The sequence below is a fragment of the Glossina fuscipes genome, unplaced genomic scaffold (assembly GCF_014805625.2).
Source record: "Glossina fuscipes isolate IAEA_lab_2018 unplaced genomic scaffold, Yale_Gfus_2 0, whole genome shotgun sequence".
NCBI classification, from domain to species: Eukaryota; Metazoa; Arthropoda; class Insecta; order Diptera; family Glossinidae; genus Glossina; species Glossina fuscipes.
Genome location: NW_023998414.1, coordinates 2,468,532 through 2,487,639, shown reverse-complemented (window position 1 = coordinate 2,487,639; position 19,108 = coordinate 2,468,532). Strand labels below are relative to the sequence as shown.

General features: G+C 31.1%; 1 protein-coding gene across 6 annotated transcripts in view; it reads right to left on the bottom strand.

Moving 5' to 3' along the window:
* LOC119631526 (cytokine receptor-like) overlaps positions 1–17,309 on the bottom strand; it is a 30,482-nt gene extending 13,173 nt beyond the window's left edge. For 2 of the 6 annotated variants that reach the window (XM_038023828.1, XM_038023838.1), the window contains exons 1-5: positions 17,010–17,309; positions 5,720–5,802; positions 2,963–3,117; positions 2,724–2,835; positions 2,436–2,566 (exon numbers count right to left, since the gene is read on the bottom strand). In XM_038023828.1, the coding sequence (XP_037879756.1) occupies positions 2,436–2,566; positions 2,724–2,835; positions 2,963–3,117; positions 5,720–5,802; positions 17,010–17,020 (492 nt within the window). In that variant the 5' untranslated portion in view covers positions 17,021–17,309. Of the gene's footprint in view, positions 1–2,435; positions 2,567–2,723; positions 2,836–2,962; positions 3,118–3,636; positions 3,813–3,832; positions 4,259–5,719; positions 5,803–17,009 lie in introns of those variants that run through there. The other 4 variants (XM_038023865.1, XM_038023871.1, XM_038023847.1 and 1 more) reach the window with 4 other exon arrangements.
* Between the last annotated feature and the right edge of the window lie 1,799 nt (positions 17,310–19,108).

Genomic DNA, 19,108 nt, shown 5'->3' with positions numbered 1-19,108 from the left:
ATCTTCACTTTCGGTAACGGAAGTATGTCTACCACATATGCTACACAGTTGTACAAACAAATGCGACGGACAAACGGACAGACATGAGAGAGAAAAAAAATTCAAATTTTGATGCATTATAATAATGCTGGGTAGTCGTGGACAAATGCAACAGCACGGCCCATAGAATTAAGGCGTTGAAAGGCTGCTCTACTGTAGCTTTATGAGCAATTTTTTATTACTTTTGAAAAGCAGAGGTGTTCTCGGTTTACGTGGTGCTACACGAACGTATCTTTCGACCGATTTCGCTCATTTTCAATACCAACCTGCGTGCAAGAATTTCTAATGTTTCTGTCAAATTTTACACGTCTACCTACAGCTTCATTATGCGGCCAAGAGAATGCTTGCAACAGACATTACACGGGCAGACGGGCGGACGCACGGACGGACGGACGGACAGATACGCTTAAATCGATTCAAAAGTTGATACATGATTACGAATGTATATATAGTTCACGTGATCTCTGGATGCTTCGATGTGGGCGTTGCAAACGTTTTGACAAAATGAATATATCCCTCTCTAAGGGATCGACAGAACGACAGAGCATATCATATCCTTTACATGTGTGCTAGGCTCGTAACAAAATATCTATTCATTGATGCAGGTTTTTGTTAGTCATAACTCATACTCATCAATAATTGAACCAAATATGTCGTGGTGTTTGCATTTGCTATATAGATCATAAGATTATTGAAGAAAATGTAAAAAAAAAAAAAAAGATTAAATTTTTATTTATTTATTTATTATTATTATTTTGTTTGCTTTTTTTTTTTTTGCAACTCCTATGATGCTCAGAGCATTGAAATGAGAAATGACGAATAGACAGACATGTGTATGTATGAATATGATTCAATTTTTTTAAAAATTTTACAATAATTAACAAACTCGATCAACACACACACACACACACACACATGAAAAAGAGAATCATTCTCTTCTTCATTTTGCGTAACATTAAATTCGAGTCTTTATATCCGAAAACAAATGTTATTCAAATGCAGATTGCATTATGCTTACAGGGGAAGATGCATTCAACATAGAATAGATTGATTCAATAATGTATGTATCCGTTGATTTATAAATTTTCCCGAATTCAATCAAATTGACTTAACAGGTCATGGACGTGACATGCAAACAAAATTAGGACGTGGCTGCTCGATCATATGATCCTATGATAGTTTCGTTTCACGAATTTGCTAATTTTATTAAAAAAAAAAATAATAAAAAAAAACTCGATGCAATAATGGGCCGAGCCCATAAGCCACTAACCAAGCTATTTAGGTTCCTGCAATTGATAGGTTACACGGTGAATTTTCTGATCCATAAACACGATAGTTTTATTTGTTAACGTAATTCTTGCGGTGAACATCACATAAATGTTACCCGCTGGTATTTCGTTTTTTTTCTTTTTTTTTTTTTTTTTTTATAACTGATATGGTATACGCGTGCGGAGGTTGTGAGGTAAATATAAATATAACCAAATCATCCGGTTTAGAAGTAGATAGAAAGGTGAATGGGATTTTGTAGTGAATGCGAAATAACGAGGCACGGCGTAATCTTTTTGTAGCAGGAGATGTTTCGTGCTTCTACGATCCTCTTCCTGGCAGTAGGCGTGTTGAACATCACGATCATTGCATAATTTCGGGACGCTTGCCTGGCGAGAGTATGGTGGTAAAAATAACGCTTAGATTTATCAAAGTATGTTCTGGTCCGAGACTTGGCACCCGAAATCGTTTATGAAGCTATTTGATTGGATTAGTTGATTCGTCATTGCCAACTGTCGGTATATTCGTTTCGCCTACCAAAGTAGATCGTAGAAATTTATAATTGAACTTGAAAAATTGAGTTTTTTTTTTAAAATGACACCGATTATGCAAAACACAGAATACATAAAGAAGGAGAAAAAAGGGAAATTTAAAAAAATTTTGATAGCCCATGTGCGTTGAGAGTAATCTTGTTAATTAAAAGAATAACCAAACAAGATGGTCCACTCTGTGCATGATTTTATACACATGTGAATTTTCCATACATGAGCATAAAATAATGTACGTATGCGATATGCGAATGCCTTCTTGACTAATCAAGCAATTACTAAAAGAATATTTTAACAAACAGAGGACTACCTATTATCTACTATCACTACTACTATTACTACTACTACTACTACTACTACTACTACTACTACTACTACTGATACTACTACTATTGTTACTACCACTACAATAGTTATTAGTATTATGAAATTCTTATGCACGATAGTAGAAATAAACAAAACATTACTAGCCGCTATACGTATATACATATACATATATATATATATATATATATATATATATATATATATATAAACATAAATTTGGTGGCGGCAAGTTTGTTTAATGAAAATACAACTTACCGGTGATTGAGCGGTATAACTTAAATTGTACTGTGTCAATAAAACATTGCGCGGTATGGTAAAATTACACACCAGATATGTGTAATCATAACCGCGACATTTAAAATCGGTTACATCTAAGGGTGACGTACCTTGAAAAAGACAAGAAGAATGTAAAGGAAAAAAATTCGCATACGATATTTTTGATTATTATGTTGATTATTATTGTTATTGCAACGACATCATATTTTTTTTAGGGGAGATATACATATAAGGGCGTGAGAAAATAATTGTGAGCAAATTACTTACCGACTGCCACATGAGTGACACCAATACCCATTGTATCACTTTTACATATATAATTGCGATCTTGTTCAATGGCATTTCGTAACATGAATACTATGGTGGTATCATTCAAAATCTATATTAGAATGAGAGAATGAAAGAAGGATCAAAGAAAAAAAAAAAAAACAATAGAAAATTTTCGAAAGTGTCTTGCTTCGTATTACGAGACGAAAAGCGAGACAAACAATGGACAACATGCTTACATCAATATTATCACTTGGTACTGCTTGTCCTGTATCCTCCTCGACAAAATACAATGAAGTGCTATTCTTCTTACCTCCGAACGTTGCTAAATTCAGTTGACAACTTATGTTAGCGCTACCATTGATTTCAATTTCAATGCGTGTTGGTTTCGTCTCTGCAACATACAAACACATATAATTACCTATAAACTTGAATGTGAAATGAATTTCGATAATAGAAACTTAAATATTTGCACATGAACTGATTGTACCCCCCCCCGCCCGCCATCATAGAACGAAAGGCGGGATTGGGGTAAATTCATTCGTTTTGTCATTCAAACGTTTGTAACGCAGAGAAGGCAGCTTGCGTCAGTATTAAATTGATTTAAGCATGTCCGTCTGTCTGTCCCACCGTGTAATCTCTGTTGTAAACATTATTCTGGTCGTAAGGTTGGTATTGCAAACAGGACCAAATCGGCCGAAGGACGCGCCAGATAAACTGAGAACAATTTTTTTTGTTTTAAAGTAATAAAAAAAAATTGGTTTTTTCGTCGTTGCTCATAAGGCTGCGGCATATAAATCTACAAAAATTTGAACACACATAATATGTAGGCGAGGCTGTGGTACCTATACAAAAATGAGAAAAATTGATCACGCCTACCCAAAATTTTATTTTTTATTTTTTTTTCCAATACCTTTATTAGAAGCAAAAGCAAAGTTCAAAAACCCAATTCAAAGTCAATTTCAAATTCGGAATGCACCTAAGCATATTCGTCTGACCATCGACGATCCCGTCTGTCCAATCGTATCGTATCTGCGTTCGGAAAAATGAATATATCGCCTACAAATTTGCATAAGATTTGAACGGAAGCTGGAAACACATTAGCTTACATTTGTTACTCATAGCGTATAACATCGACACCATCTAAATTTCTACCTTTTTCACTAGAGCATGAAAATAGCACTCGGTTGCGTTTGTTTTTTTTCTTCGGATATCGATGATCGGGTACAAAAGATTCGATGGCGACCGAATATAATTTTCTTAGTTGTTTTGTATTTGAAATAAATGTGTAAAAATTAATAAACGCGGCATACGATTGTATTCGCTGAGATGAGTTACTATTCGCCCCTATTAACCGTTTAACTAATCGCAGATACCTAACTTCTGCTGCGGGTTGAATAGGAAGAAATAGTAAACAACTAAAGAACACGATGTAAGCAAACATAAAAGTTTTGCATTTCTTTACCCAACTGCACAACACACAATACAAATAAGGTGTGAAAACTAAAAAATCAACATAAAATATTTACATTTGTATACATGTGTAAGTATTTTGTTAAAATAAACAATATACATATATATATATATATATAAGAATTTTTGTACAAGCGAAATATAAGCGAAATTTATTAAGAAAAATATCTATATATGCAGCGCAACAACAATTAATAACTTATTTGTATTTTTTTTATTCTTTTTTTTTTCTGTTTTCCCTGGGAGAACATTATCAAAATATATTATATATATATATATATGTATAATATATTGTAATAACTTGTACAGCCCGCATTAATTTTTGTATCTGTTATCGAAAATTAACCGTTAACGGTTATATAGAGAATTTCTTTTAAATAGAGAGATAGATAACAAGTTTCCTTTTTCCCGGTAAGATTTGGAAAAGTGTACGCCTAAAAAGGACATTTAAAAATTATTCGCATTTTTTCTCTCAGCAATTATTCTTAAAATGCCTATTTTCGTCCACTTTTTTCAAGGAATCACAATCTCACAGGTGAGAGACGGAGAGATTCTCATTTTAACGATTTGCCGAATAAACGAAATGATGGCTTATCGGGTGAAACTGAACAATCACAATAAATTATTTATCAGACGTCTTCACGTTTCACGATCATAAAAATATGATCGTTTATTATAGCTTTTGGGCTGGTGGGAACTTGGTAGATCGATGTATGTTATCGAATGTTTCGCAAACAAACGCGGTAGAGGGCGTCGAAATTTCGTAAAGGACCGAGCGAAAGAGTGCTCTGGTCACATTACATCAGCGTTCTCTGATGATCTCCTTCGTTATCTGTCTTGTACCGAAAGTAAACTCTAATTTTTATATATCAATAGCTCTGATTACATAACTATTACATTGACGAGAACAAGTTGATGAAGCATCTTTAACCCATCTTTAAGCTGTTACCCTGTGCATATAGATATTAATTTCATATAAACGCATCGTAAAACGCATCGTTATCGGAAACTCTTGAATGGAAACATGCAACGCATGCCTGTAACAAAATGCATGAACATGTAGCTTGTCTACGTCAAGCAATCAATCTATTCATCAAAATTAATATAATAATGATGCAGCAAAGATTGATTGGTTAAATGTTAAGCAAGCTAGAGGTTCGGATATTCATGTAATTTCCTGTTCAAGGCACGCCCTACGATCTATATTTGTTATCAATATAAGACACGAATACTTCCTCTTTTAAGAATAGGACGAATATCAAAGATTTCATTTCATCATCACCGATCATCGCCCATCCGAAGAAACACAATTTCATCACTTGCCCAATATTGTCGTTCATAACCTATTTTGTGCTCGCCTTTCTTCTCTTTTGCGTTTCTCCCTCGAATTCGTTAGTTTCGATAATTTTTTTCTTCTTTTTTTTTCTATATTATGTAACAATTTTCCATATTTCAATAATTGTAATAATAAATAATCAAATGTTTTTATGAAAAAAAAAAAAAAAATTGTTATCTTTACTTACCGCCTGGAGAACTGGTGGCGTAGCAATAAATACATTGTTTACTGTTAAAGATGAAATTCAAAATAACAAACCACAGCGATGAGCTGTAAGACAAAAAAAAAAAAAAAATCGAAAAAATCGAAAAAAAAAGACAAGACCAAAAAATATAGAAAGAATTTGTACAAAAATAAATTTTTTATAAATTGAAAAATCTTGACGTTTTAGACAAAGCCCAGCAAGATAACTAACTACCGCAACTATTCACTTTGAAAATACAATTTGACAATTAGTTTTTCCAGTCAGTTTCGTTATAGGGAAACAAATGTAACATAAATAATTACTTGGCGGGTGGGTCGCCTAACATCTATTCTTTTAAGCAATCCTACAGTATTTAATAATTTCAACACTATAGTAAAAGAAAAGAAAAAATCAGGATTTTTTTTATTTTTTTTTTTCTTTGTCCTAATGAGTTTTAAACGGAAGTATGGCGTAATTGTTTTTTTTTTTTTTTTTTTTTCCATTCATGTCGTTGCGTACGTGCATACATATGTGCATACATATGCATGAATATACGTGCATTTCGGACAATTGGAGAAATATATTCCGAAATACAGGTATTGCAAAACTCTACAGATCTGTCGGTCGTCGGTCGTCGGTCGTCGGTCTTTGTATTGTGTCGTTAGGCATTTAAAATTGATTAGTGGCGCGCGGGTGAAGCAATTGCTTTTTAGCAACAATTTCTTTTATCAAAAGAAATTACATTTAGACATGTATGTTTAGAAAGATATTGGCGAGGCAAAGCTTTCCAAAAAAAAAAAAAAAAAAAAAAAACGAAGCAAAACGAAATGAGGCAAATTGAATTCCAGGTTTCTATAGGAAATCGTATAAAAATCAAAAATAAGTTCGAGCATTTTTATACCCATTACCGAGACGATGAGGTGTATATTCAATTTTGTAAAAACATTTGCAAAGACGAGAAGGAAGCGTCAGAGACACACACAAAGTATATACATTCTTGATTAGCAGCAGGCCGTCTGTCCATCTGAGCAATGTCTGTTGTAAACAATCTTTTGGCTGCGAAAAAATGCAGCTAACACAAATCTGACAGCAAATCTGACAGGTTCGTTTTGGAAATAGATCAAATCGATCGACGGACACGCCTACATTAACAGATTTAGCTGAGAACATCACTGTTTTTTCCAAAGGAATAACAAAATTTATTTTATAAATTTTTTTTTTTTGTCATTTCTCATAACACCACAGCAAATAAATCTACAAAAATGTGCACGTACATTATATGGGCGGATGGATATCGCCTACAAATTTGTAAAAGAATTTGGAAATGATCTACACATTTTAAAGAACATGCCTGCCTGCTACGCCCACACATACCTATGCGACAAGAACTTTTATTTTGATATTAGAAGGAATCGGCCGCGACCATCCCTTACTATAGTATGTATGTAAATTTTTTTCCTTCACTTTTTTTTTTTTTTTTTTTTTTGGAATAACGGATGATAAACGGTAAACGATAAAAGATTCGGTCATGATCGAATATAATTTTCTTACTTGTAACATTTTTTAATTTTTTTATCGATTATAGTACACATGTACATATTTGTAAGTAAAATTAGACAAAAAAAAAAAAAAGACTTCATTTACTGATTAAAAGTCCAAAGTCTGTTGAACAAAATTTTTTTTTTTTTGTTTCATTTCTAAACGATTTTTTTTTTTTATGCAGCGACCAATATCGAATGTTACTACTCGAGCAGCAACTAACAAACCAACTCTCGCTCGCAGTCAGAATCATTTGGTGGAAAAATTTCCAAAAACTTCATCAATTAAACTCATGGCTTTAGAATGCTTTCATGATGTAAAACTCCGTTGCTGTTCTTTTTTCTACTGGACTATCCATACTGCCAGCCCATTGGATATATCTCATTGGATCTGAATCATTAATTTTGATGTGTGATATGACGGCTCGCCGCGCCTATGGAAAAATGGAAAATTTATTTATTAATTTGTTCGCTTAGTTATTCCTTTGGTCACGGCTTCCTAGATATTCTCGATCAACATACACACAATGCCGAATCGATTTACCCCAATTGCCTTTGCCTTTACCTTTGCTTGCAATTATGATATTCGCAGAAATTGAAGAAATGGAAATGAAATGACAATGCTTTTGAATGCAATGGACCGACCCATAAGTGAAATTCATCTGACTTTCATTTTTTTTCATTTTAAAATATTTTTAATCGATAACACACAACCAACATCGATTAAAAATTTATATTGAACCAGTGAAACGTTGATTGCAGGAAAAGATTCCTGATAAGTCGGCGAATGCTTTGATGTTTCTTTAAAGTCGTACCTAAGATAGTGGGATATTCGATGTTCGCCTTAACTGCAACTTTTTTTTTTTTTTTTTGGCCTTATTTCAATTATTAATATTATATATATATATATACATATATATATATATATATGTATATATGAACGTACATTCAAAGAGTAAATTTGTTTAATTTTAACATCATGCTGTTAATTAATGTAAACTAATTTGGAAAGAAAGAAGAAAACCAAATTTCAGAAACTAGAAACCGCATATGTCTGTTTTCCTACAAGTTAGTAAACACATATATGTAAACATATATTGAGATATGTTGTTGGCTCACCCAAACGATCGAACGGCAAAGTCAAAAAAAAAAAAGAAAAAAAAAAAGGTCAATAATAAGTCGAAATAGTTGGAATACGCGGGAACATACTTTTTTAAGAACTTAGAAGAGTGTATTTGGCAAGAAATTTGTATTAAACTGATTTCTTATAATTATTGTATGATTTCTGAGAGAATGACTCCTTTACTATATAAGACATATCTCTTAATAGACCGCGATTTTCCTACAAATCCTACAAAGAAGAAAATTAAAGAACTAATCAGGAGCTGGAACAGTTTATTTGAATGGAGAATGCGTCGCGTTCATATTGAAATGATTTGGCGGCGAAGCAAGTGACCTTGAGGTGGCGCAAAATCAAAATACATTTTCAAATAAGCTACAGCAAGATTTATAAGCGTTTAGACGGTTGTAAAGTTATGTTTAAATATAATTAGCAAAGACACAACCCCAAAAAAAATTTATAAAGAGCTCCGTTAGAGTCTTTACAGAATTCTGTTAAGCGAAGACCTTATCAGTATTATTGAGCAAAGAATAACAAAACAAAAAAATTTGTATAGAGATCTGTCAATCCAGCAGAACAGAATTCTGTTAAACGAAGTCGCGGAGGGATTTAAGTCTAAATATAGTTAACATAGAACTTTTCGAGAATTTTTTTTCAAAAATATTATAAAGGAAACATGTTTACGTACGATATTTAGCTAAAACTTGATATATAGAAAAGTGTTTGGACAAAGTCAAACATGAAGTTGAAAAAGCGAAAGTTTACTTAGCTACTTTGGCTAAGAGTTGTGAAGTTATATTTTAATTATAATTAGGAAAGGCAGAAACCAAAAAAAAAATTTGCACAGAGATCTGTTAAGGCGTTAACAGCCGTTCTGTTAAACGAAGTCTCGGAGAGATTTAAGTCAAAATATAGTTAAAATAGAACTTTTCGAGAATTTTTTTAAGATTTGCGTACACTGACTTCCTATATATGCGGCTACTCGTGTAAGCGAAGAACGAATTATTCAAGAATAAGTAAAATCGTCAAATAAACATAAAAGCAACTTTGTTAATTGATGCCTTCTTAAAAGAAGCCCCGAAATTCAGTAGAGATGGAGGCGACTTGGCGAAGACATCTAAGGCAACGGTCTTTGCAAAGATTTAGAAAATTCAAAAAGGAGTTGCCCGCGCTACAAATTGCTACAGTATTCGCCATATTTATCAATGCTAGCCGTTTAGGACTTTCATTGCTCCGAAAAAATTATAGCAAAACTTCGACGCGTTAAGGAGAAATACTTTAGAAATGGGATAATGAATTTGTAAAAATCATTTGAAAAATGCATCAAATGAAAAAATACCTTTTCATTGGATAATGAATGCATTTTGATATTTTTAATATATTTTGTTCTATATTCAAGCCGCGCAGTTTATGAATCGCATAATAATTCATTCATTGCTTCGTTAGCCTTTATTTATTACGTCTATGTGATAGAGTAGATAGAGTAGAAAAGGTATAGAAAAAATACGCTACAATTTTCTTAATCACCTAATATATACCGACCGGTATTATATGTATACATATATATAAATGTAGATTTTTACTTTCAAATTCGTTACGAGTTTCTTTCAAAATAAATCCGTTTTTCTTTTGTTTCTTCCAAATACTTGTCGGTACAAAGAAACGTAATACCCTTTTTAAATACATACTGCGCATAAATATACATATACATAAGCGTATGTAAGCGTTACAATTGTTTACATAAAAATTCAGAGGCTCATATGCATGTCCAAATTGTATCTCGGCAAAGTAATAGCAAACGATTTAAACAAAAAAAAATTGTATTTAATCATTTAATAATATGCTTACATAAAATAACGTAGTTGATAATCAAAAACTAAACTAAGCTTCGCGACGCCGTTGGTCAATGGTAAATTTATTTGTTGTATAGAGTGCAAAAGAGAAGCTCCAAATTGGAAGTAAATGCAAAATTTCTATTCTTTTCTATACGAATCTTGAAAATTTATTCATCTTTCCTGCGGTCGCGTTACTCAATCATTTACGCATCAAATTCTTTAATGAACTTTTGTGCACTAAAAGCTATCCGTTCTGATCTCTTATTATGACTGCTCACCAGGGATGTAGGAAAACAAGTAGGCGTTGGTTTTTTTTTTTTTTTTTTTTTTGGGATTTCAAGTTCTTCTTCTTTTTTGTTGGGAACGTTTTTTTAATTATTCAACTTTTGGATTTTGTTCAGTTCAGTAAAAATAAATAAAATGTAAAAAGAGTAAATTTAAAAATTTTAAAAAAAAATTTGTATAATAACAATATAAAGAAAGACCTTTTTTTTTTTTAAGTTGGAGTAAAAGCTGTGATAATTTGATTTACGAATTTTTTTTTGTAACAAATTTTTCGATAAATTGTAAAATTTTTTTAAAATTCGCGTAAATTCAAAAAAAGGAAAAATGAAGAAAAGTTTTTTGGAAGACTACTGCAAAAAATTTTTAACTTAACCCAGCAAGACTGCTATCGCAATTATTTGGTTTTGAGTTTGTTTTTTTTTAATCATCTTCACTAAAAGAATCCAACGCCATTGAATATAAGTTTGTCATCAAATTAAAAGACTACGTCAATTATCAAAAATGGAAAAGACGGAAAAGAAAGCCAAAATCACTCTACCGAACGATGTAATGTGATGGGATTTTTCTTGTTTTCAAGACAATGCAGCAAAAAGTACGAATTTTGGAAATTGATTAAACATTGCGTTCCAGTCGATCATCTCTAAAAACCTTAGCTTTTAAACGAGATCGTACATGCATTGCTACAACTACAAATGCAAAAAATGCAATTTTTCCAAGATATACCTGAAATTCTAAAAGAGATTAAAGAGACATTTCACATTCACATTCACATTCACATTCACTGTTTTGAATGAATGTTTTCACATCTCACAGGAGAACCTGTTGTTTAGCAATAGGATATAAAACAATGAAACAGAAAAACTCAACGCTAATAAAATTGCATAAATGAGAAATCGAATTACGGCGCCGAGTAACCATGTTCACCAAATCCCGACCTCAAGCAAATATGATCAATTTGCAAATGTAACGAAATAAGTCGAATAAGTACAAGAAAGATTTTCAACCAAACTGTGACTTTATTGCATGTACGCCTCGTCTGAAGAAATCGTTCCTTAAAAAAAGGGTATCAATATGTTAGAGAATTATTGCAACACCCTATGTTGATCAATTAAAAATAAAAGAAATAAATTGTATAACAGTAAAATATCTTCCCTATGGAGTGCTAAGAATTATTAACCGATATATGCGGCTCTTCTCGGAACTTCTCGAATGCAAAACTCACATTCGGTGGCAATCTTAACATGGAAGAGTATAAATGCATTGAAGAAATATTTTACATAATAGAATTTTCAGAAACAGCCTAATAATACGCCATGACAAGCAAGAGAATTATATTATATTCGCTCGCGATTGAATCATTTATACCCGTCACTGTAAAAAAACGGATTTCTCATTACTCTCTAACAGGGTAAAGGAGGGCGCGCGCGATTGTCATTTTTTATTTTCAAAATAAAAGATTTTATCGCATAGGCGTATATGGGTGGCAAGTAGGCAAGTCCTTTTAAAACTGTACCTCCACTTACAAATTCTTTTACAAACTTATAGGCAATAAATATCTTCACTTTGGCGAACGGCGAAATGTTCACCGTAGATGCTACATAGTTGGTCAAACTGAAACGCGAGCAGACGGACATTCTTAGCTGCATACCAAATTTACAGTTATATGTGTTTTGTGTTAATTCGTTAATTTTACAATGCAATCATATTGGGAGCAGGAAACGTTATATTTAATAATTTTTTTGATGAATAAATAAAAAGTACCCAAGACCATTACGATTGTGAAAGGCACAAATAATGACAAAGAGGGCTGAAGGATTTTTTAGCTGAAAACATTAACGTCGCATCATTTTGGAATTTACATCAAAGCTAGAGGCCCTTGCTCAAGTTAGAAGATTAAAAAGCAGTGCCGGGTAAAAATCGAGTAAAATTTTTCAGCATTCATCGGAATTCTTCTAATAGTTGTTGTCTTTTTTTTTTTTGTCTTTTCTTAAGAGCATCTAGAACTATGTTGTCGCGCAGTAAAATGAACTCTTGGACATATGTGTACAATCACACAAACACAAATACAAGAGATGCAAAATGAAGAAAGACATCGCTCGTTTTGTCTCATGAAGAAGGTTTGCTTTACAGTCTCGCTCAAATTATTTGTTAGTGGGTCAGTCAATGAAGAAGACCACTTGCAAGTAAGTATTCAACGACCTTCAAAAGCAGAAATAAATATTTATCAAATTAGATCGAACAAGAAAATTCTGCTACCTTTTAGTGTCACATTTCATCGTAATAATGTTATGTTCAAAAAATAAGACCAATATTTATGTTAAGCTAGACGAGTATATCGAATATCAGGAATTTTCTTTTTTTTCTTTTATTTAAATGGATAGCACTGTGAGAGAAAAATATGCCAAAGTTCATATCACAAATGTCATCAACGTTTCAGTTGCGCTTCGTTTTATACGAAGCAAAAAGTAAATTTTTTCGATTTTTACAATATGTGTAAGAGGATTATTTCTGACTATCAAACGTTCATAAAAAGCATTATTAGAAGAGATGTGAGTTGAATCTACGCATATGACCCGGAAATATTCGAAAAAAAAACGCGATAATGTTAACGGTTTTCTTCGATTATCATGGTGTTGTGGTGCACCATGCACGAATGCCTTCTGCCGGCGCCAAACTATTAATAAGGAATATTATTTGGGTGTTGGGCAAAAACAAGCCGAAAGAGGTGGAAAGAGAACTTTTGGTTTTTGCATCGCGATAACACGCTATCTCACATTTCAACCCATAACGTTTCATAACCACTGTATTCACCTGATTTAGTTCCTCGTGACTTCTGGCTATTTTCCAAAACTCAAAAAACCATTCCCAAAAAAAAAATTAAAAATCTAAATCCATTCCGAAGATAGAAAAAAACATTGCCATAAACGTGTAGTGTTTTGAGAGAGGGACAAATGCATTTGGAATAAAAAACAAAAAAAAAAAATTGCCAAAAAAAAAAAACAAAAAAAAACCAAATGAAATTGGTCATAATTTTTGAACATAATCGTACATCATGATTGCTTGGGGGAGAAGGTGTAACTAACTTCTCCTCAATACAATGCGATGAAAACTTTTAGAGTTTGTATAAAAAAAATGAAGAAATGGACAGAACACGATAATTATCTCATAAATTTTTAACAATAAATAGCAATAATTATGATCTCTCGACTTCGATGGACCCCCGGGACATGGCTTTCTTTCACATCAATTCATGATCAAAAGAACGATACTTCGTTAATATCGAAGGAACAAATTGAAATGAATGAAAGAAATCTACAAAGCCTATAATAAAAGTTATGCTCTCAGAAATAGTTCAAATATGCAAAAAAACAAAAAAAAAAAAAAACAAAAATCTTAACGCAAATATATTCTGAGCACCTATATATACTTGTACATATAAAAAAGAAAAATTGCTATTCATTAATAAAAAAAAAAAAAAAAATTGTTTTTTGAACATTTGAAATTCCGCGTATTTCGCTTTTTTTGTTTATCAAATTTTGGATTTATGGCATTAACGCTACAAGATAATGTGTAACTAACTGACAAATCTGAAGATTTTGTTCTATTTTTTTTTTTGTTTTTTTTTTTTGCTTGTTTCTAACCTACATATATATAGCGTAGTATATCTATTAGTTTACCACGCCCGTAAAAATAACGTTAATATAAGTTATAGATGGATTTTAATGAATTCCGCGAACAATATATAAATTAAATTTTGACACAAGATATAAACCTAACGTGTGCAGCTGTATGTATTAAAGACTCGCTCACATATTTTGGATAAACAATAAAAATCTGAATGATATTAATGTGAATAGGTTTGTTTCTTTTTAAGTTAAATTTCTAACTTTCAATTAATTTTATTATGCAAATTAACTTGAAAAAAAAAAAAACCATATATTTTTTAGATAAGAAACCCAAATTTTAAAAATAAAAAAAAGCATAATAAATATTTGTGTATTCATTAACCATAAAGTATTTATTATAAGTATAAGATGTGGTTATTGAGGAGCATAGAGATTGCCGGTCGCCGATGAGCGAGAAGATGTTTAACCAATAATAATAATAAAAAAAAAAAAAAAAAAAAAGGCTTACTTTGCTCTTAAGAAGCTTTTAAGTAAGATTTAAAATGCTTTTAGTGTGGTGACAGATAAACAGCGCACCTATCAACTGATAAAAGTTAGACGACACAACAAACCCATGCATACATATTCATGAACAGCAGCAAAACTTGAATTTTTGTTTTGTTTTGTTTTGTTTTGTTTTGTTTTTTTTTTCTTTTCTTTTTTTCTTTACCTTTTTAATGAAAAAGAGACAATCTTTATATTTAGCTTAAGCCGATTTAATGATATCCTTAAATATCTATACCTATCTAAAGTTACCACAAAAATCACTTATATTAATTAGTTTAACAAAAAAAGAAAAGAAAATCTCTTTTGATAATAATAATAAAAAAATTTACTTCGAGGATGGCATTCTACATTCGAAATTTATCATCACATATTTATAAGCCGTCATATTATGCGTGTATCAGTGTATTAGCATTGTGAAGCGCATAATACGCTTAGCATACCAAACGACGCTGCTTTACGTTGAAATGATAGTAAACATGAAACGAAAACTATCAGAAGTCACAAGACAGGGTCATACGCACAGCAACAAATACCTAAATGACAAACAAAAACAAACGAACCACAACAACAACAACAACAACAAAAAACAACGACAAAACGCAACAAAACAACTTTGTATAGTAAGTTCTTGGAAAGAAATTGTAAAACATCATAAAAATACACGAAGAGAAAAAAAAACAACCATTCAGAGACCAGCGTTATATAAAATGATAGGGTTGCCATTTCAATGCAAAAAAAACAGAAGAATGTAAAAAGATTACAAGTTTGCTTTCAATCAGGTTCATTTACTGCAAATCGAAATAAAAAACTTCAAGACTCTTTACGTTAGTAAATTAAATCGTATGAAACGGACATCATCTAAGAAATCATATAAGAAATCATCTTTACCTTAGCCTTAAATTGGTCATATATATATAGAGATTGTGATTGGGTCAAATCAAGTAAATACGTAAATCATACATATTTCAAATCAATTTTTAATTGAATATGAAAATGTTTCGACCTTAACACAAAAGGAAACGTTCTAAGATTTAGCCGAAAGTCGTTGAGTAAAAACTCTACTATTTAAAGGCCATCATTTTAGAAAATAGGGAAATAGTCGATTTTTTAACAATTGCAGATGCATCCATTAACAGAGTCTCGAACTGGTCGAGTAGTAAGAAAAAAAATTAAAATCAATTTTGTTCTCGTTAAAAAATATTCTAGATAACCGCAACTTTAACAGATAAGTGAACAAAATAAGTATTATTTTACACATATTCAGGGCAGGACCGAGAGTGGTAGCAAAATGTTTTGCTTTTCCATGTGATATCGGGTGCATATTTTCAGAAAATAAAATTCTATCCCCTAATAATTACTTTGTGACACGACACTTTCATCTATCTATTCCATATAAACCTATCTTTGTTTTTACAGTGCCGCGTATTAAATTCAAAATGAAAAAATATTCTCTTTACGATCTATTCTATCGCCAAGTAGGTTTAATTGTCTATTCAATTAACTGATGAATCAAATTTAGATGTAATCCCAAGACTAAAAACCCTCTCAATCACATTCAACTCAAATTTCGACATTCTCTCGGCAAATTTGTTTTAATTTCGTTTTTATATATATTTGTTGGAAATTGCTTAGCATATGTGATTCTTTTTAATAGCAAATTTTTTTATTAAATTCATTATTTTCCATACCGATGGATGTATTGTAGGATGCGCTTATAATGAATAGATGATTATTTATACTCAAACTGTTTGGTCATGAAAAAAGAAATGCATTTTTAAAAATAGTTCATCCGGCTGAGTGGGCTGAGTAGGCAAAAAATCTCGATTGCCAACTCATTGATCGTGGGTTTATATCTCAAGTGCGGTAGAGTACTCTATGAAGTCGATAGCCTCAGATATTAGCACTTTAAACACTCTAGTCTTACTATTTATTTCTCTGGGAGTAAAAGCCAAACCAAGAATAAGCTACAGTCCTCGTAATAAATTTTTAAAAGTGCATCGATGCACTTCGAAAACTAATTAATTCGGTAACCCTATTAACCATATGAAAAGCAACGTGATTGAGCCGAAAGAAGGAAAAGAAAAAGTAAAAGGATTTCTTTAATTTTAACTTTTTTTTATTTCCTCCAAATGTCTCTTAACGCCCCCGTTGATACTATAAAATATGCTTTTCTCTACTATAATAATAATGAACACATATCTGGGCTTTAGCACAACAAAAAACTGTTGAAAAATCACTTATACATATATATATATATATATATATATACATACATACATATATATATATATATATATATATATATATATATATATATATACGCATATATTACGCGTCACTCACCACGGCTTCATTATTATTGCTGTTATTGTTGTTGCATTTAATGCTTGTCGGCTTATCGTTCGATGCAATGACGGCAATAGCCACTAATGAATGTAAAATGCTTCACGAAGGAAAAATAACACTCGCACAACCTAAAAAGACCAAAATTCAGCGGCCTGCAGCTAGTGTATCAACGTATTGTCGACTTTCGTTAAGAAATTATATAGGTATGCATCTACAGTTCATCCGAAAAATACATTTAAGACGATAATATAATATACACATATACATAGATGCGTGTATATATATATATATAGGCATTATATATATATATATAAAATTGTGCCTTTTTTTTTCGTTTGCACAATTTATCAATTTTACATGTACGCGATAATAATTGAATTGATTAAATAAATGCCGACGAAAATCTGTAGTTCTACTTTATTGTTCAATTATTTTTTATTTCATTCTTTGAATGCACACAAACATATTGTAATAAATTAAAAAAGTTCAACACTAACGCTTATTAAATTTATATTACTTTCCTTATTTAGTAAACTATGTTGGTACTTTTTATTTTGTTTTTCTTTTTTTTTTTGTTTGTTTATTATTCACTTAAGAAGACAACAATTATTGAAGGCACAGTCGTCTTCACTCACGCAAATAAGAGAACGAAATATTTTAAAAATTGTTGCTTCTTTCTCGTTCATTATTTAAAGTGGAATTCTTTTAAAATCGATTAAATTTATTTGTTATTACAATTATTTCATTGTCCTTTCTTGCGTGCACCACTCCTTGCCGTTCAAAATTCAAAAATACACTAAAAAAAAAGAATGGAAAATTATTAAAATGGTTATAATCAAAGAAATCTGCTCTCAGAGTAACAAAATTCTACAATAACGAACGGGATCCAATACTGCCGAGTAATCAAAGAAATCTTCTCTCAGAGCAAGAAAATTTTACAAAAACAACGACATCAATACTTGCATAAATATTACCAAGTAAGAGTATTAAACTGAATGCAATAGTTAACATGGTTGCCAAACATTTTCATCGAATTCATATTTAGTGCAATGTTAAATTTTTTTGCATTGATTTATGCTCATCATAAAGAAATCGCTAAAAAGCAGAGATTATAAACCATTTTAACAAATTTGGGAATGAGAAATATGTGAAAGAATACTAACGAAAAAACGGAGATGGCACATAATTCTACCTAATCGCTATGTATGTGTATATAAAATGCATTATGAATATCTTTTAATATAAAAAAAATAAAAATAAAACACTCTTAAGTGTGAGAGTAGGGAAATTAAATGTAAAATTGAATGAAAATAATGCCATATCCGAAAATATATCAATACAAAATTAAACTAAAAGAGAAAAGTATGCATTTTGAAAATATCATTAGTTCTGTTATTTCGTTGATTTATATATATATATGTTTCTTGATTCGTATATATGCTTTCCCATATAAAACTTTTTCTATTTTTGGCAATTTAAGCACACATTGTTGAAGAATATTTCGAAGTAATAGTGTCGTTTAATTAGAAATAATAATTTTGTATTGAAAAACTCTTACACGAAAGTAATAAATGGGAAATATTAAAGGAAATGTGTAATATAAACTTCTTACATTTAAATAATAATATTAAATATTAAAATGATGTTCAGGTTTGAATTGCACTTCGTAAATTAATTGAAAAATAAAAAGACCAAATTTTTTGAAAATAAAATTATACAAGATAATTTTTATAATATATATGGACATATATACTGTAAGCCGTGACAGAAACTAATAACACAATTTGAAAAAATTTTTTCAGTTTTGCCAATGTTTCAGTATAGCAAATACAACAATCTTTGTGGCGGATTGTAATTTTCGATTTCGTTCCATTCCATTAAGAGATTGAGCATTTTTGCACTAAAATTATTATACCCAAAAACCGGAGAGAACATCGAGCACCCAAGATTTAATTCATTATAAGTTAAGTGTTAAGTTCTCAGGAATTTTGGTCAGCCATTTATATACTTGCTCTTTTATTTTCACCAATGAAATAACAAGATGGTCCAACATTTTGGTCAAAATTCAAACTAGTATTTTTCGCTTTTCTCCAAAG